This window comes from Mercenaria mercenaria, chromosome 14 (genome assembly GCF_021730395.1).
Source record: "Mercenaria mercenaria strain notata chromosome 14, MADL_Memer_1, whole genome shotgun sequence".
NCBI classification, from domain to species: Eukaryota; Metazoa; Mollusca; class Bivalvia; order Venerida; family Veneridae; genus Mercenaria; species Mercenaria mercenaria.
This window is the reverse complement of record NC_069374.1, coordinates 49280450-49304625: the sequence shown is the minus strand read 5'-3', so window position 1 is coordinate 49304625 and position 24176 is coordinate 49280450. Positions and strand designations below refer to the sequence as shown.

General features: G+C 35.4%; 1 protein-coding gene across 1 annotated transcript in view; it reads left to right on the top strand.

Moving 5' to 3' along the window:
- LOC123527515 (uncharacterized) overlaps positions 1–14948 on the top strand; it is a 29305-nt gene extending 14357 nt beyond the window's left edge. Inside the window, exons 2-4 of the mRNA XM_045307011.2 lie at positions 2948–3288; positions 13024–13247; positions 14779–14948. Coding sequence (XP_045162946.2) covers positions 2948–3288; positions 13024–13242 — 560 coding nt within the window. The 3' untranslated portion in view covers positions 13243–13247; positions 14779–14948. The remainder of the gene's footprint in view (positions 1–2947; positions 3289–13023; positions 13248–14778) is intronic.
- Positions 14949–24176: the final 9228 nt, after the last annotated feature.

The following is a 24176-nucleotide window of genomic DNA, read 5'->3' as shown; positions in this document are numbered from 1 at the left end:
GTGTGAAGTTTCAATCCATTCTCACAAGTGGTTACTGAGATACCAGCTTACATACAAAAACTTAACCAAATCGGGACGCCGACGCGGACATCGACGCATGGATGAAATAAAAAAGTGGAAAACCACAGGTCGACATAAACGAAAATGTTGCAGGCTCGGTTTGATTGAGCCTGTTCATGGACGGTAGTGGAAGTGCAAGCTACCGTCCACGCCCTCTAGCCCCGAGTTGAGCAGAACTCAGCATTTACACATGTTATAAATACCAGAATGTAATTTAGAGTGCAAATCCATGAAAAGCGGCATATAGTCCCCAGATAAAATAATGGCTGTGCCCTAAACGCGAAAACAGTGGACAGAATTAAACAAACTGGAGTCCAATAGCTCCACCCATTCTTTGAATAATCGAGCTAAAACACATAATGTTTCTTTCTTTTTCAAATGCTGCAGACATATCTTTCTCATGCAGTGTTCGTGTAAAATTGGTTAAATTTGTGCCATAACTGACATTTGTTGCAGTCCTATCAAGAAATGTGCAATTTCACCTTTCCACTACAAAGACAAAAAACAACGTCAATTTCCCTAAAGTTTTACTGCACGTTTCGGTATTACCAGAAAATTTGGCCGTAATGATCTTAATTGAACTTGAATATAATTGTCTTGCAATAACGATGCTATTTATTGTAATAACGAAATATTTTCTCGTAAAAACAAGATATGAGTCATAATGAGTAAAGATCTCTTGTGATACGGGTACATTTCTTCTAATAAAATTGAAAGAATATCTCGTAATTACAAGATAAGAACGATTGTTTTCTAATAACGATATAAAATACATATACTAATTTAGAATGTCTTCACCTGGACCCGTCATTTATTAAATTACTTGATTTATATAAAACTGCAAACTCAGCACGAACAAAGCATGGGCAACTATACATCGTAAGGCCAAGTGTAATTTTACTTTTTGTAAAGGTACTTCAAATCATTCATAAATATGACAAAACGAGATATGTTCGAAACTTTCCTAAGAATCAGCACTGAATATCATTAGTGTTTAAAAAAACTTTTAATTGCAATAAATATTTATATGCAGTCTAATTTAAACTCCATTCGACTTGGTATTTTTATTTAGCACCTAGACACATATCAATGAATTGTCTTTGCCTCAAAGAGGGCAACATAAGAGACATTATATAATATCACGACAATCTTGATTTTTTCGTGAGGACTGTGTTTTAAGTCAGAGAAAAGCCTCAAACTATCCATTATGTGAAAGAATGGACAATCTCGGCGCGTTGCGCCTCGATTTGTCCATTCTTTCACATAATGGACAGTTTTCGGCTTTTCTCCTTTACATAAATCACAATTTGGAAAGTTTTATTTTGATTCTAACACGACATACTTGAAACAACATTGTTAGAAACAAATGGTAACTACTTTTTACATGAGTTACACTTCGTGCTACGCACCTGGATGTGACTGTTGAAATCCCCTCCATGTAATATCCCCATTGCTTAAGGATTGCAGCAAATATTATGTAACATGGCCGTCAAACCTTTCATCAATTATCTTCTAGTCCTTAAAACAGATTAGTGATTAGTTGTTTGTGTGCAATTTTGTTTATCTTATTGTACGCAGATTCAACCACTTTTACGTTAGTATTTAGAAACGTCACGTGACTTTCATTCGTAAAAACAAATGCTCGCGGGGGTTTGGCATTATAAGGAACAGCCAAAACAATCCTTTGCAGGCGCACTGGTTATCGCAAATAACCTCTTCTCTTCTCTTCATTGTGTATGTAAGTTATTTGCTGGTCGAGTTAGAATTCATGTTATAACATCTGTAGAACCCTGAGGGACTGTATGTGACACGAGCTCGGTCAGGCGACTGTACCACTCATGTCGAGGATTCACAAGGTGATACAAAACAAAGTGTACATGCGCTTACGCTATTCTTCACTTAGCATAAAGCGTTTAAAAAATAATAAATTGATATATTTCTCATTCTCATATGACTAACAATGCTTTAATCATCACAACGTTGTTATGCTGACATCACGTCAACGTGACATTTAGCGTCATGTACGCATCAAGAAATAGCGCTTTCAAATTTCATGAAATATTTTATTTAATAACATGTTTTAAACGAAATATCACATTGCACAAATGTTTGATTAATTTATATAAATACTGAATTAGTCATTCGCCTTGCTGAATAATTCGCAATAATTTTCGCTCGAACTGAATTCCGTCGCAAGATGTATTACCGTTTCCGGTCTTGGCGTGTTTTAACAAATACCTACTATTGTCGCCATGCTTGCGCGAAGAAACAGTTCCATCATATTAGATATAAATTTTACAATAATAAACATATTAGAATCGAAGTAATTCGAGCGGTTATACATCATCCCAGATAATTTCACTCGGGCTGCGCTCTCGTGAAATTATTACGCCCGATGTATAACCGCCCATCGTGTATAAATAGTGATAAAGCACTGTTTTGCTATGAATTATTTCTTAAACGTCGTTAAATTTTCATGAAATGCGCGAAAATATATGCGTTGCTCTATGACGTTAACGTGAGTTCCTTTTTTAATTATCCGCTTTACACTTTGCGACGGAACGCACCTATAAAAGTGTTTTAACACTGAGCTCGTGAGCGCGTGAATCTCTCTGTTGACACGCGTTTATCTTCCTTTTTAATGCAAAACATAATGTGCATAAACATCAAGCTTGAGCATACCTTTTTGTGGACCTATTGCAAACGATTGTGCATGTTTTGTATATAAGTGAACATATTCTATTTCTGAATGTCTGATACATGGTTTATTATGGCTTGATTACAATAGAAGAATACAAAATTCTTCTGCATAAACTAAATAAACGTAGAACGAACCTCCAACAAGTCTTCAAGTACAAAAATGAAATGGATGCAACTTCTTTTTCAGAGGTAATAAATAACTGTGAGAAAGAAGGGGGTGAATGTCTAGACGTCGATTTCGGAACTACTGATCCTCCTACACCAGACCCAACGCCGGCACCAAGGCCTACGACCACACGTGCACCACCGCCTCCCGCACCCGTGACACAACAATTCTTCTGGTACCCATTCTGGCCTTTCATACCTACACCACAAGCTCCATTTCCATCTACTAGAGCACCTCGACCGACAACCCGTGCACCACGACCAACCACCCGTGCACCACGACCAACCACCCGCGCACCTCGGCCTACAACACAAGCTCCGGTAGCGGTACCTCCAAAACCAGTTAAAGCACCCGTTAAAGCGGTAAGATGATTTATTAAAATTTTAATGAGCCACACGAGAAGAAAACCAACATACTGTGTATTTTCGAACAGCATTCATCCGGACTAGTTTGCACATTCGTACAGACTGATCAGGATCCATGCTGTTCACTAACGGATTTTCTAATTGCCAAAGGTTTTGAAAGCGATCAGCATAGATCCTGACCAGACTTCGCTATGTTGATTTTCTCATGGGTCGGCTCAATTTTGTTTGTATTTGTGATATTAATCTTAGTTAAATACTAGTATATTCTTCAACGGCCGCTGCATACAGCTCCAATGTAAGTCTGTCATATACATGTTCTACTCTTTTTGTCATATATACCCTTTTACAACACTTTCTTGTAACAGTACAGAGTATATTTGTTTATTTTTTTTGCGTAAGATTTACTTTTCAAATTAAGATAAAGGAGATTTTGGAGATTTACCTCACACATAAACAAACACAGTTTCTTTTCAATTCATGTTTTTGGGTTTTTTTTGCGGCAAAAGGAGAAATAAAAGCTTCCCAATGGAAACCCCAAATACGATCCAAAACACACTTGATCAAATACCAATGCGCAAAAATAAAAATGTTCAAACTTTACCTATATCTACCAAATCAAAAAGAAGAAGAACGATTTAATCATCCTTATGTTTAGTAGTAGTTATTCTAATATGGCTAACAATGCTTAATCATCACAACGATGTTATGTTGACGTCACGTCAACGTGATATTTAGCGCCATGTACGCATCAAGAAATAGTTCCTGCAAATTTCATGAAAAATTTTACTTAATAACATGTATTAAACGAAATGTTACATTGCACAAATGTTTTGATTAATTTGTTCACATACTGAATTAGTTATTCGCATTGCTGAATAATACGCAATAATTTTCGCTCGAACTGAATTCTGTCGCAAGATGTATTACTGTTTCCGGTCCTGGCGTGTTTTAACAAATACCTAGTAATGGCGCCATGCCGGCGCGAAGAAATAGTTCCATGATATTTGATATAAATTTTACAATAAAGAACATACTAGAATCGAAATAATTTATAGTAAAACAGTGCTTTATCACTATGTATACACTCGGGCGGTTATACGTCGTCCGAAATAATTTCACTCGGACGGCGCCCTCGTGAAATTATTACGCCCGACGTATAACCGCCCATCGTGTATAAATTGTGATAAAGCACTGTTTTGCTATAAATTATTTCTTACTTAGTGCTGTCTGTCTTTGCCTAAGTTTATGAAACAGGTCTTCATTGTTCCTGTGCTGATGCAGATAATGTTTCATTCGACATGTACGGTGTAGATATGTGCATGGAATAAGAATGGGATATTTGCTTACCTTACCTTACAATATACCGGTTTTGTGATTTATTAATTCAGTAATAGTTTTTGCTGGGTTGTACATGAATATTCGCGTATTTTTTTCAGATTTAATGCAAGAATACACGTACTCACAAAGCAGACCCTTTCATTAAGCTACAGCAACTTCTGAGTGGTAACAATACCTTTTTTGCGCTTTGTTCATACCATGTGCCTAATTGTCCGACACTGTGTTGTCAAAAGTCGTGAACAGTGTTCATAGTTGTCAGAAGATACGTACAGTTTACATAGTTGTTAGAAGCTACGTACAGTGTGCATAGTTGTAAGAAGCTGCGTACAGTGTGCATAGTTGTTAGAAGCTGTGTACAATGTGCATAGTTGTCAGAAGCTGCGTACAGTGTCCATAGTTGTCAGAAGCTGCGTACAATGTGCATAGTTGTAAGAAGCTGCGCGCAGTGTGCATAGTTGTCAGAAGCTGCGTACAATGTGCATAGTTGTAAGAAGCTGCGTACAATGTACATAGTTGTAAGAAGCTGCGTACAATGTGCATAGTTTTCAGAAGCTGCGTATAATATGCATAGCGCATAGCTGTAAGAGGCTGAAATCAACGGAATCGTTCGTTCAGTATGAATTTGATTTTATGAATGAATTGCAGTTTAAGGCACCCTTAAGAAACATTATCAAAACAGTCCCAACTGGGACTGCAGTACAAAGTGAAGAAAAAAAATCACTGACCTTGTGATCAATAATTGAGAAAAAGTGAATTTTCATAGAAAATTTTATTGTACTGTATTAAAGACATATATTCCTTAATACGGTGTTGGTATTAATTCCAAGTTTGGCAAAATGATATGGAATATACAGTTGATCCACACAGACACTTTTTATTATTGGGATTTCTGGCAGCACTTCTTCACAGTGGATTTTGTCCGCAAAATCAGGCGTCGAAAGTAGAGCAGATTAATTTAGCGGTGTCAAACAGGTTTACACAAACTGAATCGAAGATATTAATCTCTTAAATATGACATTTGATGGGGCGGTCAGCAAATTCATATTTTACGCACCCATTTTTTAGACGTTTTAAAGGGATTTACGAAGGCTTGTGTATTCTCATGTGTCCACTACATGCGTGCCTATGTCCGAATTGTCAACAAGAACATTATTCATTTTTTCAGTTGACAAAAAGAGCAATACAGTTGCCATGCATATTAATCATTAACCCAAAATATCTATAAAAATAACAAGTATATGACGTTTATGAAGATTTAGTTTGCGCAGTACATGACAAATTAATAATTACACTTTTATCGTTTGGCTAATGAGGGTTAATAATAGTAAAGAATGTTGTTTGTGTCTTTGTTCTGACCCAATGATGTACCATATATAATCATCTTTAGGTAAATTGTTTTATCATAGAACAGAACAGAACAGAACAGAACAGAGAATTTATTAGTCGAATGCATAATACAGCATATAGACATAAACAATGGTAAATACTAGCAATGCAGGCTAACAAATAGTACAAGGAATTTACATAAGCTATCAGCTTGTTTTCCAATCCATGTATTTGACATGTAAAAATTTGTTGTACATGTTATGTGTATGTTGCTTAAAAATAATAAAATATTGTTTAAACTAAATAGTACAAGTATGAAATAACCTTTACAAATAAACACAACAATAGCAATATTTAACGAGAGTGTTATTTCATTCACGATTCAGTTAGTCATTTCTCTTTTGAAAAGCTTTTAATAGGTTTAGAGCAATGTTACGGAGTAAAGACAATAGCATAAGGCAATGATTTAAATCTAGAAAATTTTCACGAAACGTGTTCAACTCGCTTTTAAGTAACTGTATGTTGAGATAAAGTCGTAATTAATTAATATTGGTTACTGACTCGCTTATTGGTCGATAACTGGTCACACGGAGAATCAAAGCATTGTAAATGCTAGAGGACAGATTGTCTTGAAATGTATTGGCTCTGTGAGGCCGAGATCAGAAATGTCCCTTTTCTGTTGTGACTGTTTAACTAGTAAATGTCTTTTTCGGTTGTTTTTTTACAACAGTGTAACCATTTCCTTGCCAAATTTCTATGTTCATTGTGAATTTAAGGACAATGCAGACTATCATGATCAGATTGCCCAGATGTGCATGTAGACACATTTACAAAACAATCATACAAAATTGGACGATCAGACTTTTTGATAAACGACATTGTGTCTGAAATCCTTAGTCCTCCACCTCTGATTAATATGGGGAAGTTGGCAGTTACTTGCGGAGAACAGGTTTGTACTGGTACCGAAACCAGGAACACTGGTTAGGTTAACTGCCAGCCGTTACATGACTGAAATACTGTTGAAAAAAGGCGTTAAACCCAAAACAAACAAAACAAACAAAACAAAACAGACTTATAAGGAATATACATGCAACTGGTTACGGTGTTGCAAATTAAAATAGACTGTAATAGCCAAATCATTTGAGCATGAAATATTTTGTTTTTGCTCTAAAATAGTTAAAACTTTTACAGATTTACCGAGAGCTAAGTAATATTCTATTCGGCAATATAATAAATTCCTTTGTCAATAATTTCCAAGTATCGTAAATCATTGGAAACTTCTTTTGAATCTACATGTATCAACGTTCTATTATTCTATAATTTCACTTCTTTTTGGTGATTAAAAACAAAAAGATAGCCGAGCTTTTATTTCCAGCGATAAGAACACTGTCTTGTTTATTGGTCAGCGGGCACATCGTCCGCTCGCGTATATAGTACACTTATCGTCTGCGCAGCAAAGCATGGTAATTTCAGAACTATTTTCTTTCGGCGGAGTGTAAAATACATGGTGGTTATCAAAAAATCGATTAAGCCGAAATTCGTATATGTAAATATTGTGGTTCCACTTGACGGAATTGTCTTCGACAATCCGTCTGAAAATAGAAGTTGATATTTTTATATAAAAACCCCCCAAAAACTCAGGCGCTTTTACAGGTACGTAATCTAGTCAGAAGGTGTTACATTTCGGAAAATTGTGTAATGACTGTTTTCAATGCTTATACTTACAAGTAAGCTGGATTTAATAATAAAACAATTGTTGCTTTTTAGATCCGGTCGATATTATACAATTATCGACTTTTTCATAGGTTGATATCAAGATTTATCAACCCGAAAATAGTCATATTCACCGAGCCGAATATAACTTTTTGAAGGTTGATAAATCCTGATATCAACCTATGAAAAAGTCAATAATTGTTTTATTACATGAATAAATGTATAGCCAGTCTTGTTCTTACAATTGTATCTTTAATAAAGAAATAAGGAATACATTTAGACCAAATCAGGTTGATATTGGTTTTCCAAGCACCTACTTTGATCTATTTTTATTTTCGTACTATTTATAACCCAAGATAAGTTGATATGATATGTACTTATTACTTTTCAAACCGTTTTCAGCCAATCAGAGAAACAATAGAATACAGTCATGTAATAAATGGATTTATCGACCTCACTAAAATGCAATAAGTGCACAATATCTTAGTCTGTGTGTACACCTTACTAAAATGAAATACAAGAACGAACTTATTATAATAAACTTTGCTGTAATGATAACCCAATATCAGAATTAATCCGCGATATAAGAAAAATAATGCAATTATTGTTTTAACTGAGGTCAGTATGGATATTTACCAACACTGGAAAAGTAATATTGACTGTGAGCTATATTAGTCTGCCTATATATCCAAAAAAGAGGCCTAGAAATTGCCTTTGATGGCATTTTTTGTTAATGCCCGACAGCCATAGTCATTGTTAACTTTATAAAAATTGGAAACTTTTCAGGGGGGCTGTCGCCTTCTAAGGGTCATAGTAAGGTCACAGCACAAGGTCAAAGGTCAATAAGTGCATTTTTGTTATAAACTTCAGATTTTCGCCATTTTTGCTGCATTCTAATACAAACTTATTATTTTTGGTGATAATTATGAATCTGAGAAGTAAAATAAATTACTTCAAATAGATTTATTGCATTTGAGACTGGCAAATTTCAAAACGACTAAGGTTATTTCTATAGAATAAGCTTAACTTTTCGTACGTTCTGATATTTTGTTCATTTATGGAAGTTATCTTTCTCGTGTTTCTAAAACTTCCGTTTTCAGGCTAACAATTTCCATAACGGCTGGTTGGTTACCTGTATGATTGTCTGTATGAACAGTACAGGTAGAAAGAAATCTATGGCGCGTATTTTATAAAGACTGGTACAGTCAAACTTCGTTTGCTCGAATTCGGATTATCCAATTACTACTTTTGGCTCGAACTCAGCGTCAGGTCTATATAATGTATAGTTCACGTTTGCTTGTACTACTGATATCTCGAACACATTTTGCTTGTCCCGTCGAGCTCTAGCAAACATATTTTGACTGTACTAACTGTTGTCTAAAGTTTCCTTCGGAAGCATAGAACTCAAGGACGTAAAAATTGCTCCGTTTGATTAAGTCTGTTTGTGAGATGTGCAAATTCTCGCAGTACTATCTAAAATGATCTATGCTGTCAATCAAAACTCTATTCCAGTGGTTTACGCTTGTGGTGTAGCAATTTCGTGAATGTGTAGGTGTTTAGAAATATTACCTATGTATCAAAGTGTAAATATAAATATTAGATAACTGCAAATGTTATGTTTTTTGTATGTTTAATTTTTTATATATTGTTTTCATTCCATTAGCATGAAAATGGTACTTTTCATATTTTTGAATCAGGTAAAAAAATATTTCTTTGCACATTAACATTAGGCTATTATAAGAACTGGTAACCGCTCTTCAAGTGTTTCCAATATCTACAATTTTGTAACTATTTGTTTATGTTGGTTCTATAGATGTCATAACTTCAAAAAGGCTTGATATTTGTCAGTGAATTTGATAGTATATCGAATGTTATTAGTATGATCATTATAACTGTGAATATAGGAGCAAAGCATGTTTGTTTTCCTGTTACGACACCTTTAGATTTCCGAGTGACTGGTTGGTGATAGAACTGAGTAGAGCAAACTTACCAATGTATCTCAAAGGAATCTACTTATGTTATAAAATAAACAAATGTGAGCTTACGCTATTGTAGCCTTAAACGTGTAAAAATAAATATATTGTCAATTAGATTCAGTGCGGAATGCTAGAATGAACTACCCTTATATAGAAATAACTTTACCCTTATATAATAAAAAAACGAATAAACCCCATAACACTTCGCAAACTATACGTCTTAGCCTGACATATTCAATCGGCATTATTTGTTTATTATAAATCCATCGTTTTGAATTTCAAATCTCTCCTCCATGCTCTTCTCATCCTGCAGGAAGTTATTTTTACGCATTGTATATCTCTTGGTAACTATCGAACCACCATATTTCATCATTTTGATTAGCTGAACCATCATCTGTCAGTAATCATGAAAATATCGGAGGGTATAACTTCAATATTTCACTGAATGAGTCTCAACGTTACTATTATAAAAGATTCTAAATCAACCTTCTGATGTTTTTATATCTTTATTTTTACATTTTTATTTGTAAAACATCTGAATGAAAAATGTTTCAGTGTCAAGACACAAGCTTTGTTTTCACAAAGTGAAACCAAGTGTCAGATCTGTAAATTGTTACGATCTGATTCGTTTTCAACTTTTGTTTTGAACAGGAAGTAAGAGTGTAGAAGCAAAGCCAAAGATAAAAAGAATCGAAACAGAAATAGCGTGCTGAATTTTCAGAATAAAATGATGCAAATATCGCATTAAGAGCTTCGGTGAGAGAAAATCTAGTTCTTGAAATGTGCTACTTAATTGCAAATACATAAAATATGATAATAAATGCCTGACCGATAGTAAAAGAAATAGAACTATATTACAGCAAATCAAGGGAATAGTTTATATATAAATTAGTTGAATTCCTAAAGATCTGTTCTGTTTAGTTTATTACCGTACATGTACTGGGTACACTTATGTTGTGACCAGTATTTCAGTTATTCTTCTAAAATGGTCCTATTTAACCATCACCGTGTGGACAAATTAACATAAATATATATCATGTAATGAATCATCACCAAATATGAAATCATTTCTTTAGGGGCTGGAGAAGGATTCCATATAATATTATATATGTTACTTTCAACAGTATTTCAGTCATTTAACGGCGATTAACCTAATCAGTTATCTGGAGTCGCTAGAAGTAGTAGTCTTTCCCCCGCAAGTAACTGCCAACTCACGACCCCGCGATCCTTAGATCTGCGCCCTACTGATTAAGCTAAAAATACTTGTTTGTATACATGACAGTAAAGTTAGTTTAACTATTTACATGAGAATTTTATACATTTATATGTAATTCATTTTCCGCTGTAGTCTTCTTCCTCAAAACCTATCATATTTTCTCTTTCGCACACGTTTTCAAAAGGTGTACAATATGTAAATATTCTTTTTTATAGTCAGTTCAAAGCTTAATTCAAATTTTATTGCCGCCTGAAATGCAAGAAATGCATTTTCAGTGTCATTTTATAATCATTTGCTCAACAATTTTTCTAGCTCAACACCTGACTTTTGTTTTTATCTCTGCCAAATTTTGATAGATTTGAATGAAAATTGGACACATTGTTTAATGAGCAGTTCAATTAAATAGGCGATATCGGTTGTGCGAACATTCGTTCAAATAAGGTACATCCCCCACTTCTCCCAAATAAATGTCACAGAATGAATGCAACTTGGTGCTGGTCTGTATGCGGTAAGTACTGCCATCTGCGGTAATAATCAATTATGTCTTTAATGTGGTGTCATTAATGACATCACAAATCTGATAAAAAATTAACATGTTCATATTGAAAATATAGACGGATGTTCCATTACAACTAAACATAGTTGAACATACAGAATATAATAATTTGAATTTCATTGAATTAACAGGATCAAAGTGTACTACTGTGGTTTGGAATTTATTAATTATGTGACTTTTAATTTAAGGGTTACCTTATTGTTGCTCTTACAGTTAAATGAATTTACATCAGGCTATGATCGTTTTTGTGTTATATTATAATAAAATAATCATTTAACATTGTGTAAAACATTCATTCAAATCTGTCAAAATGTGGCGAAGAAGGGAATAAAACAAGTGTGGAGTTAGAAAAATTGTTGAGTATATTATTAATATACGCACTATTTTGCTACCTTTAATAACATTGAAGTCATTTTTAAAGGTTCAGTTTTGACCTTGACATGTCTGTGACCTTGAAATTACATTGAAATAACCCTTGGATACGACAGTTCCAAAAATATTTCTCTAGTTTATCCACATGTAAAGATTAGCAAACATGTCAAGTAAAACACACTTTGCCATCGTATGCCACTTTTCCCAGATATATATTATTCTATATATTAATATTATATATATTATATATATATTTTATATATTTTCATCAGTTTTATTTACAAAATACTAAAGGGCGTTGAGACACAATATTTAAACCAATTTAAATGATATATGAAAATAAAACGAATGCATAGCGGCACAGTTTATTAGTAAATGCACTTATTTGACCTTTGACCCCATTGTACTTTAATTAGGAATCCTAGAAGGCGACAGCCCCTTTTAGATTTCATGTTTGATCCTAAGGAACACTTTTATACTAATATCCGAGCATTAACAAAAAATGCCATCAGAAGTCACATTTTCTCAATATATTGGCAGACTATATCACTTTTTCCAGGTCGAAAAACTCTTTTATTGACCAAACCTTAAAGGTAAGAATTGTTTTAGTAAATCTATTAAATCGAAGAACGCAGAGGTTACTTTTGGAAAGGTCTGCAAACATTAAACTTTCATTTTTGTGTTATAACCTGAAGCTGTGTACGTCGTCACAATCTTTGATGACGCAACGTTATGACTTCACTGTCGTAGGGTCAATATGATAGTTAGGCTCCACCTTCGAGTCAGTATGACTATTCATATAAGTGATTATTACCAAAGTATAAGTCCTTACATTTAGATCTAGACTAGTAGGTATAACAATAATCTCGATTTATAAACGAGTTGTAAAATATATGACTTTTTACAACATAATCAGCACTTATACGAGAATTTACTTTTGTGACTTTATTCAGTAAGTAGGCCCCTAAACTAGAGAAAACTTCTGATTCAAGAGTACATAATAATAAAGTCATACCTGTAGCTTAGTATAGTATCTTTAGACAGGCTATTTGAATGTACATTAACTACATAGCATTGCTCTTTTCATGCCAAGATTTCAATGCGAATATCTATAGGCCTAATAACCATTAGATCCTACTATCTTGAACGTATAGAATAATTTTGAAAGATCTGAGTTATATTAATCTGACATATATTTTATACATTCATTTTGTTTGTTTTTGTTGTTGTCACAGGCAAGAAAGATCAAGAAGGGTGGTAAAGGTAAAAGACGACAGAGAAATCAAGGAGAAGTCGAGAGAGAGGTCAGAAAGCGTCGACAAGCATTCAATCCTGATCCCTGGGATTACCTCTACAATGAATGTACCGGAGGTTGGGAGTTCGACCTAGGTTGTGGAGCTAGAGGTGGCAACGTCTGCTGCTATTCCTCCAGTTCGGGCAATCCCTACAAATAAAGCAGGTAAGGACTGTACAGTCTTGTCATTGCTATTGAATGTTACACTTATTGTTGAGCTACCTTGCCAGTTATCCTTGTCAGCCTCGAATTTTGGCAATACCTGTATACCAATATAAAGCAGATGTGGAATGAGCCGTCCTGTCATGGTTATCGAGCATTAAGCCAACTGAAGAACTGTTTTACCAGTTTTTCTTGTCAGCTGGTTAAACGGGTTTATGACAAAACATCGCCAGACAGAATATCGACACGACATTTTAAACATCGACAGGACAGAATACCGACCTGACACTTCTGTCGTGTCGATATTCAGTCAATGTCGATGAATTGTCGTGTCGATGTTTTGTCGTGCTCTCGGTTAAACTACCTAATCGCGACTGCCTTTCAATGTTCGATTTTTATAAGTAACTTACAACTTCCAAGCATACATCAGGTATGAGGACAACGTGAAAGCAATCGCTAATTAAACTAAAGGTCTCTCTTAGTCCAAGATTAAACGTTAGGGTTGGGAAATTAGTTTAAGAATACAAAATTGTCATTTGTCTTTATAAAAGTTGAGCTTTAAAGCAACGTCTCAGATGCTTAAGTTTTAAACAGTATCAAACACGAGAAAGAAATTATTTTTCACAAATAGTAATATTGATTGTCACTTGCAGAAAATGTACTGTGTATTATTAACGGGTTTTAAGTGTATTACAATGTACCTAGTCTGTAAACATGTGTATATTAGTTCGGAAGATAGTGCAAACAGGAGTGCAGCTTGCCAAAAGGACTGTATGCTATTTTGATCATTATGAAGGATGCAATGTATGCGCTAAAACTATTCGTTTTTTTTTGTTTTTGTTTTTTTTTTGTTAAAAATGCAAAAATAAAACCCTGGTACAAAGTTTGTTGTGATATTTTAAGTGTAATGCGATATTTGGTACAAGCATGTTCACATACAAAACTACTGTTAAGCTCGCAATTGATCATGGTTTAGGCGTGGGCGTGGGCAGTGTTGCATTTTCCATTACTGCTCATGAACAGACTCAATCAAACCGAGTCTGCAATTTTCATTGCTTGCCTTGTTTCCGGTGCTTCCGAGGGATCTACTTTCCAGATTTTATTAGGTAGGAAAAAAGGTGTTTCCAAAGGCCTTATTTAAATATGTAATTATACCATAAAGACAAATAAAGAAATAATGGAGTTGTTGTTTTTTTGGGTTTTTTTGCTATTTTAATGTATAGGCTCAGTTGTGTTGTTGATTCTGAGTCTCTGGTATCATGGAGTCCTCATGGAGTCCTTACAATGTTGTTTGATGATATAATTATATTTCCGCTAAAGTCGGTGCCAGGAGAAACGAGTAATATTGCATGTTTGTTATCTCTCATGACCCGAAAACTCAAGAGCCTGTTCTACATTTTATGCCGCGTGAAATTCTCAAGGTCAAAATGATATAAAGTTAACTATAAGTTAATTAATGCAAATGTGTACTTTATGCTATTCTGTGTACCTGGTGCAAGTGCTACTTGGATTTTTTTTTCTCTCCCTATTTCAGAAACAAGTACAGCGCCTGGAAATTAAGAGACTTCCAGCGACACAGCATTAATTAAATTATCAGCGTCACCGTCCACTAACGTGATCAAAATTTCATCCTGACGCCACCAGAAATACCATGTGTTCCGTAGTCCGTGTTCTTAAATTTGTAAATAAAATATCTACCCAAGATGATGTGTTGTTTCAAATATGTCAGTCACACAGCATGTCTTGCTCTTACTTTACAATATGGTTATTTTTTCCAGCTTTTTTTCAGCGGGCGTTGTAATAGCCGGTTTTCCGGTTGTTGTTGTTTGTTTTTTTTGCTAGAAAGTAATACCTTTTACGTGCATGTGTTGTGGCGAGTGAAAGGATGATCATATTTCATTATTTTATTATAATACATGTCAAAACAATATAATATATACATAAAATTGCATAACATGCAATAGTAATAAATAAAAGATACGTAATTCTAAATAACATGCAGTATGTATTTAGAAAGTTTTCAAAAGTAACATGCACGGAGGGGCACCTGGGGTCTTCCTCTATCATTAATGCAGGAAAGTCGCCTTATGACCTATAACTGTGTCGGTGCGACGTTAAACCCAACAAAAACATACAAAACAAATAAAAGCAAATGGGCTCGGACACAAGTACCTGCAAACATTAGAGGGCTATTCTTTCACATATGTACTGTAGTAGTATTGTCATAATTAATCGGAAATTATGTTTATTATTTAACATACTTTTTGAAAACCTGATTAGATATAAGCCTCAAATAAATGACAGAAGCATAATATGTGTGGAATCATTTTCTTGGAAAAATATTTAATTAATTAGTTTTTACTAATTTGTTTTAGCTCGAATGTGATGAAAGCTTCAAGCTTATTGGAACCACTCTCGAGTCCGCTTCCTGGAAAAACCAATATTGGTGTCATATCGTTCTGACCCATTGGGGCTCAAACCCACGACCCCTGGATTGAGCGACCGACACCTGGATTGAGCGACCGACACCTAATCCATTAGGCCACCGCTCCCCTTTTTTCAATTCAATTAATTAACGCAATAAAAACATAAAACGCAAAATAAAATTGTAATTTAAAAAGACAAATCACCTGGCAACGCACTGCAATACATGTCTTTCAACACACAATCCTATCATGCACAGGACTCCTTTTGACCCGCATATGCAATCACAGAACAACGCTCAATTGTTCTACAAAGTCTGCAATTGTAGTAAAACATTCAAGAGTCCAAGCCTGACTCAGTTAACTGCGTGTATATTTTAGCTTATTTATTAAAGCTTACTTGAGCTTATCTTTAAAACTGAGCTCCTCTTTTACAAGTAAAAGTGTAAGTCGCTTAGCAAAATGCAGAATAGTTTTCTAGCCCACAGTCCGTGTCAAATCGTTACTTTGAAAAACCGGATCTAAAATCTCGGATCTAATGGAGCGGTTTTGGTGATTTTGAGTCCGAAGATTATGTTTTCTATCATTTAGAACTGTTGCCAAGGACAGCATATAGCGCAAGATGTGCTCTTGATATTTATAGGTTATTAGCTTTGTATCGGAAAATATGCACGAGTTTTTCAGCGGAAGAATATTGCACGTCTTTAGAATATTGCGCGACTTTAGGAGCGCAATATTCTTCCGCTGAAGAACGAGTGCATATTTCCCGATGCAAAGATAATAACCTTTTTATTATCCCCCGACGAAAGTCGGAGGGATATAGTTTTGGCGTTGTCCGTCCGTCCGTCCGTCCGTCCTTCCGTCCGTCTTTCCGTCCGTCCGTCCGTCCATCCGTCCTTCCGTCCGTCCGTCCGTCCGGAGTCATATCTAGGAAATGGTTGGGAATATTTATTTAAAACTTCATATACATGTTCACCACTATGAGTTCTTGCGGCCCGTCAAGTTTCAGTCAGATTGCCCAAGTAACACCAGAGTTATGGCCCTTAGAAGTTTCTAGTGTTAACTATATAGGGTACTATAAATATGGCAATTTCTGCATCATAACTTTTGATATATTTGACCTTGAACTATGAAACTTTAACAGAATTTAGAGCACTGTAATGTGGTTGTGCACACACAATTTCGTATGGATTTCTTTTGTAACTGCAGAGTTATTGCCCTTTAATTGTCTAAAAATCCACATATTTGTACATAACAAACTTGCCATTTGGCAGAATTTCATTACATTTCTTTCATTCTTTTCTGTGAACATTTATTATAAACATGTGAAGTTGCACACCCACACCTGGTCGCCCACTTGCCTTGGTCACCCGGGGTGACCCCGGGGTCAAAATTGACCCCGCCCCAGGGGTCACTTGATTTTACATAGGAAAATCTTTAAAAATCTTCTTCTCAAAAACCAGAATCCCTAGAGCTTAGATATTTGACTTGTAGCATTGCCTAGTGGACCTCTACTAAAGTTGTTCAAATCATGACCCTGGGGTCAAAATTGACCCCGCCCCATGGGTCACTTGATTTTACATAGGAAAATCTTCAAAAAATTTCTAAAAATAAACCAGAAGGCCTAGAGCTTAGATATTTCACTTGTAGCATTACCTAGTAGGCCTCTACAAAATTTGTTCAAATCATGACCCCAGGGTCAAAATTGACCCTGCCCCAGGGGTCACTTGATTTTACAGAGGAAAATCTTCAAAAATTTTCTAAAAATAAACCGGAAGGCCTAGAGCTTAGATATTTCACATGTAGCATTGCCTAGTGGACTTCTACAAAAAATTTTCAAATCATGACCCCCGGGGTCAAAATTGACCCCGCTTCAGGGGTCACTTGATTTTACATCGGAAAATCTTCAAAAAATTTCTAAAAATAAACTAGAAGGCCTAGATCTTAGATATTTGACTTGTAGCATTGCCTAGTAGACTTCTACAAAATTTGTTCAAATCATGACCCCTGGGCTCAAATTGACCCCGCCCCATGGGGTTACTTGATTGTACATAGAAAAATCTTCAAAATTTTCTAAAAATAAACCGGAAGGCCTAGAGCTTAGATATTTGACATGTAGCATTGCCTAGTGGACCTCTACAAAATTGGTTCAAATCTTGACCCCCCAGGGTCAAATTGACCCAGCCCCAGGGGTTACTTGATTGTACATAGGGCAATCTTCATAAATTTGCTAAAAATAAACCAGAAGGCCTAGATCTTAGATATTTGATATGTAACATTTCCTAGTAGACTTCTACAAACTTTATTCAAATCATGACCCCCGGGGTAAAATTGGCCCCGCCCCAGGGGTTACTTGATTGTACATCGGAAAATCTTCAAAATTTTCTAAAAATAAACCAGAAGGCCTAGAGCTTAGATATTTAACATGTAGCATTGCCTAGTGGACCTCTACAAAATTGGTTCAAATCTTGACCCCCCAGGGTCAAATTGACCCATCCCCAGGGGTTACTTGATTGTACATAGGGAAATCTTCATAAATTTGCTAAAAATAAACCAGAAGGCCTAGATCTTAGATATTTGATATGTAACATTTCCTAGTAGACTTTTACAAACTTTGTTCAAATCATGACCCCCGGGGTAAAATTGGCCCCGCCCCAGGGGTTACTTGAATGTACATCGGAAAATCTTCCAAAAAATTTCTAAAAATCATCAGTTTGACATTAGAAACATGTAGCTCATATTACTCTGGTGAGCGATCCAGGGTCATCATGACCCTCTTGTTTTTCATTTTTAATTTTCCATCAATATTTATAATCAACATGTGAAATTTTGTTTCCTCTGCCGTTCCCCCACACCCCCACACCCATAAAAAATAAATATATATACATATATATATTTCCATTCCTTTTTTTTTTTTTTTTTTAAATGTTCAAACCTTCAACATATTAAGTTGTGACTGCACAAGCCTTGCCCTCAGTCATGTTCAAGATATCTTACCAGTGTTCTCATAAGGACATCTGTTTTTTTAAGTTCAAATGTACATGTTAAACAACAACACCTGGTGCCAAACCACTCAAAGACAATATTTCGTTCCAGTTAAACTTCAAGCTCGTATTTCAATTAACTGCATTTAATTTTAAAAGCTAACCTTATTACAGTAAGCATATCCCATTCAAAATAAATTCTTTAGTCAGGATCAAAGTATCATACATTTATTATGTACTCTTTAATTAAACATTTGTTTTCTGTTAGATTGATTTTGACTAATGAAATTATTTGCTTCTTATTAACATCCTTAACTTTTTGCCGGATATATTTTTTTGCCATTCCTCACCGCAAACCCTTTCGGCGGGGGATACCAATTCATCGAATTTGCTTGTTACATACGCATTTACACGTATAAATATTATGTAAATGTAATAAATATGTTCAATAGCCTGAATAGGATTCACAATACTGAACTAAATAGAAAAAGTAGTGCAACAACACACTGGTGTCAGTGTATGGAAAAATATTGACGTTTCCGGTACCAGTGTAACTTAACGGGGAATAGGAACGAGTATGTAATAATACGAAATACTCGTTGCTATACATTTTCCAGCAAATCTAAACACTTTCCTTAATTCCTTGGAATACCATGCGAAAATAGCAGGAAAACAATGCCACGACTCAGAAAAAGTATTAATTAAGTGAACTACATTTAGTGCGAAGTCTTGAATGGATCAACGGAGTCACCAAAGTAATAATATATGTGATTTATTTTTATGTAAATTGTTTTTGAAACGAAGATAATGGTTTGGAGTTGCATATTGCTGGTGTCAGTAGGTTCCATTGTCGATCAACGGTTGGGTACAAAAGGAGTCATAACATAAGGTTGTTCTAGCAGGGACGATATGAATATCTTCAGAATTTCTTAGGTTGTAACGTGAATCACTATGCTCAGGGACGAGGGAAGATAGGTAAGCCTTTCATTAGAAATGAGCACAATTAGTCAGTGTGTATAACGCCTGTCTTAGAGAGTTTCCAAAGTTACTTCTCAATATTAATTCTCCAAGGAAAAAAGTAAAGTGGTAAATGTTCGAGATTAAATTATTGTGGTATAGATGTTATTTTCCGTTGTGAAGTTGCATTAAAGTTTAGACTATATTATAACAGTAATCATTATATCAGGAATGTCTGAGTCGATAGCTAGGCCGATGGAGTGCTCTAAAATATTGTTGTAGATAGTGTCTGAGCTGGGAGGTCGAAGAAAAACTCCAAAAATAATACGTCTATTACCGGAGAGAACTGTTCCAACCTATATGCGTTCAAGACGACAGGCCTGCGCAAATAATGTATGTATTCTATGATGAATAAAATAACGCCTACGTGAGAATCTCCAACAAGATCTTTACGTTCAGGTTTAAGAAATGAAGGCCTTTTTATGCTTTTGGATACAACAGAGTCGTTCATCCAGGTTACAGAGAAGGCCAGTCTAGTTCGGTATGGAGTTTGTGTTGTATACTCTGAACATTAGGATGAATAAAGTTTGATGTGGATTTTACATGTGGTAAAGTGTCGATGAAAGTTGAGTCTGACAAAGCGGTTTTCCCAATATAGATAAACGATTTAACTGATTGTTTTCTTTGCCGAACGGTAATGTAGGAGACGTTGACGTAATCTATAACGTTAACACGGTGATGTCAAACGTAGAACCTTAAAGTCGAAACTCTTCCAGTATAATTGAATGGACTTTCCAATATCAAAATAAGTGGGCATTGTTTGAAAGTGTCCCTTAACAGCGTTCCAGTAAATATCAAAGGGGTCCGGCACATGAGTGGATTAAGTTTAATGGCTTATATTTGAGTCCTAGAGCCATAATTATGTAAAAAATCATACTAATATAACTACTCCATAGACAAGGGTTTTTACCCCGCAGAAGCTATGTTTTCAACTACTTTCTTTACATGGCCAGGAAAAAAATATTATCAGCTATTTTCCCATTCAAACATTGCATTCAGTTATTCAAATGAATCAACTTTTAAAATTGCCTCATCATATTTTCATATATTTATCTGTTTTTCGACAATTCGACATCATACCGAACAATACACAGAGCGAATGCGAAGTCTAACAACATGGCGTAACAACATATCAAGCTATACGCAGTCAGTAAAGACAACATTCTAGACCTTCCGCGGACAAAGCAACCATTGCAATACAAATGGTGAATAAAAACAATAATCTAACCAGCAAAATTCAATTCCTGTAAAGCCAAGGTTGTCTCCAACACCTTATTATTTTTATTTGATCAAAGTAGCTGTCAAATTACAAATCACGCGACTCTGGAAAAACCCGTAAAACAATTAGTCGCCGATTGGTCAGGTAAAAATAGTGAGCCAATCAGAGCGCGTATGTGCAAACATATGACGTACGAAGCAAAACGGTAGCGGTTAGATATTTTAGAAAGAAAAAAAAGTTTGAAACAAGGATTATGGCCGATATTGGTGCTATGTAAATACAACTTTGGCGGTTAGTTTGTAGTTTTTAGTTAAAACTCATATTGCAATGGTTGTTTTGTCCGCGAATGGTCCAGAACGTTGATTTTACTGACTGCTTATATCTATTCGTTGTTACGCGATGTTGTTAGACTTCGGATTCGCTCTGTGTATTGTTCGGTATGATGTCGAATTGTCGAAAAACAGATAAATATGTTGAGGTAATTTTAAAAGTTGATTCATTTGAATAACTGAATGCAATGTTTGAATGGGAAAATAGCTGATAATATTTTTTTCCTGGCCATGTAAAGAAAATAGTTGAAAACATATCTTCTGCGGGGTAAAAACCCTTGTCTATGGAGTAGTTATATTAGTATGATTTTTTACATAATTATGACTGTAGGACTCAAATATAAGCCATTAAACTTAATCCACTCATGTGCCGGACCCCTTTGGTAAATATATTCAAAGAAGTACGAAATACATATTATTTTTATAGCTCTTTGATATACTTAAGAAATGCTTGTTTTTGAGTCAAGTTGAGAAATTTTGGACACAAAGTTGTTTATGAGTTTCTACTAGTAATCGACTTGAACACGAAACACTTAATGGAGTGTTGTGAATTTTGTCTCACGTGCATGACAGCACGAGCTACACGTGTACGTGTGACAATGGTGATTGTCAAAGAATCTTTGTACAAGATGCAAAAATGAAAACAAAAGCTTGCTATTTACTGAGGACTTAGAGGCAATCTTAAGTCCTTGAGAGTATCTCCGCGACATCCTGTCTCACATTCTTCGTTACTTTATTTTTAACATAAGATATGCAACAAACATATCGGCCTTGATGAGCCGCGAGCGTTTGATTGCACAGAGAAATTAAAGGCAATATAAGACAGACTTAAGACATTTTGAGATATTATTTCCAAGCACCAGGTGGAAAAGTCTGATTTATCGGTGAAATTCAATTCAGAAATATGAAACTAATAAGCCGAGTTCTTAGACTTTATGGGGTCATGTTCTTTCGCATCTGTCTCGGTATGACTGATTGAATCTGTTTCCAGAACAACGAAGGGAAATCAGAAGGGTTTTAGCTTTAATGTGACCACACACACCTTATGTTTTTACATATATATTATTAATATCAAAGTGTTATATGTACTTTCATGATCATCACAAGAAAGAGAATAATAAATGAGAACAGCTCCAGGACTGAATATTTGCTGTTACCGAAATAATTGAAACTAGTGTTGTTTTTTTTTGTTGCTGTTTTTTTTTTCCTAACACTATAATTTTTAATATAACTCTTTCATTTGATATTCTAATATGACTAGCAATGCTTAAATCTTCACAAAGATATTATGTTGCGTTACTTAGAAGTGAGTGCATCAAGAAATAGAGCTTTCAAATTTGATCAAATATTTTACTTAGTAGCATGTTTAAAACGAAATTTCACATTGCAAAACTGTCTGAATTAATTACTGGTTATTCGCATCGCCAACATTTTCGCCTATACTGAATTATTACCATTTCAGGTCCTGGTGTGTATGAACAAAGGAGCGTGATGACTTGCCATCTGGCGTAATGCATGCGCGAAGAAACATAATTATTTGATCTAAATTTTACAATAAAAGACATATTGGAATCGAAATAATCGAAATGTTTAAAGGCTCGCTACGGAAAAACTGTTGTTGTCTAAACATTGTATTGGATTAACGAAGCAGTGAGCACAGTTCTTGATGAATTTAGTTGAAAATGTGAAAATCATCTTTAAATTATCTATTTGTGCTGAACTCTGCAGTATGTTATCTGAAACTGATGAAAATCACTTATAAGTCATGTCAAATCAAAATATTTATTCAGAATCAGAGTTTCATACATGTCGTAAACATTATTATTATGTGAAAAACATTCACATATGAGTGGTGAGAGAAAATAATAATGGCATACATATTATTCTTCACTTCTCTTTTCGACTGCATGTGAATTGAACGCAAAAAAAAAAGAAACAAAAGGCAAAGTTACAGAAAAGGAAAATAAATTAGAAGATCACTTAGAGGACTCGGTGAAAATTCTCTAAGAGCTCGTAGAAATTTCCAAAGTCGGACGCAGCTCGCAAGACTCCCGGTACGGGAACCGCACGGGCTCAGGAAGAGCTCGTATGAGCATCGCACGATGTCCGTGCGGATTTGGAAAAATGCGAGGCTTGACGATGCTCGCACGACTATCGAAGGGGACTCGCACGGTCAACGCACGATGACCGAAAGATATTACGGACACTGTGCGTAGAACGTGCGATGTCTCCACGGGGCTGCCGTACGAGCGCCTTACGAGCCAACGGGAATTATACGAGGTAAGGCTGGGCTCCTTGCGAGCTCCGTACGACTTTTCCGAGATGTCCGAACGAATATCCTACGATTGAAAATGGAAATGTTTCATATGTCGCCGAACTAATTTGTTCTGATCTCACGGACACCGTGCGGAAGTCGTACGATTGCCGTGTAAGGCCGTCGAACCCACGAGCAGTCTGCAGGCTTCTTGCTGGTTACCCACGACTTGTCTGCGATGTCCGTACGGATACCCTACGACCGCATCCTCTAAAGATTGGATGGGGCCCGTAGTTACCCTGACCAGACGCTACGATTGTACTTCTAAAACTGGTGGACTCGTACGATTTTTTAAAAACCAATACGGACTTTCGAACGGTTTTGTGATCAAGGCATTCGTCATTTTGGGTGGCCCAATATAACTCTATAGCTCCATTTTAAGCAAAGATTTTTTATGTTTTCTGTTCTTTTTTTATTATACATTAGTCAAGTCACTCCAGCATGTGTAAATTTCAATAAGAAGAAACGCATGATTACGTAGTTAGCAAAACAATATTACTATGGCAAATATTTAGGACAGAAAATATGCTTATTGCAGGACTTATAGGCCGATAGTCACAATATTGACCGAGGTCAAAACACTTTGGAAATTACATTTGAAGTTTGAAATGCATTATTACAAGAAGTCAGAAATAAATGTAAATTC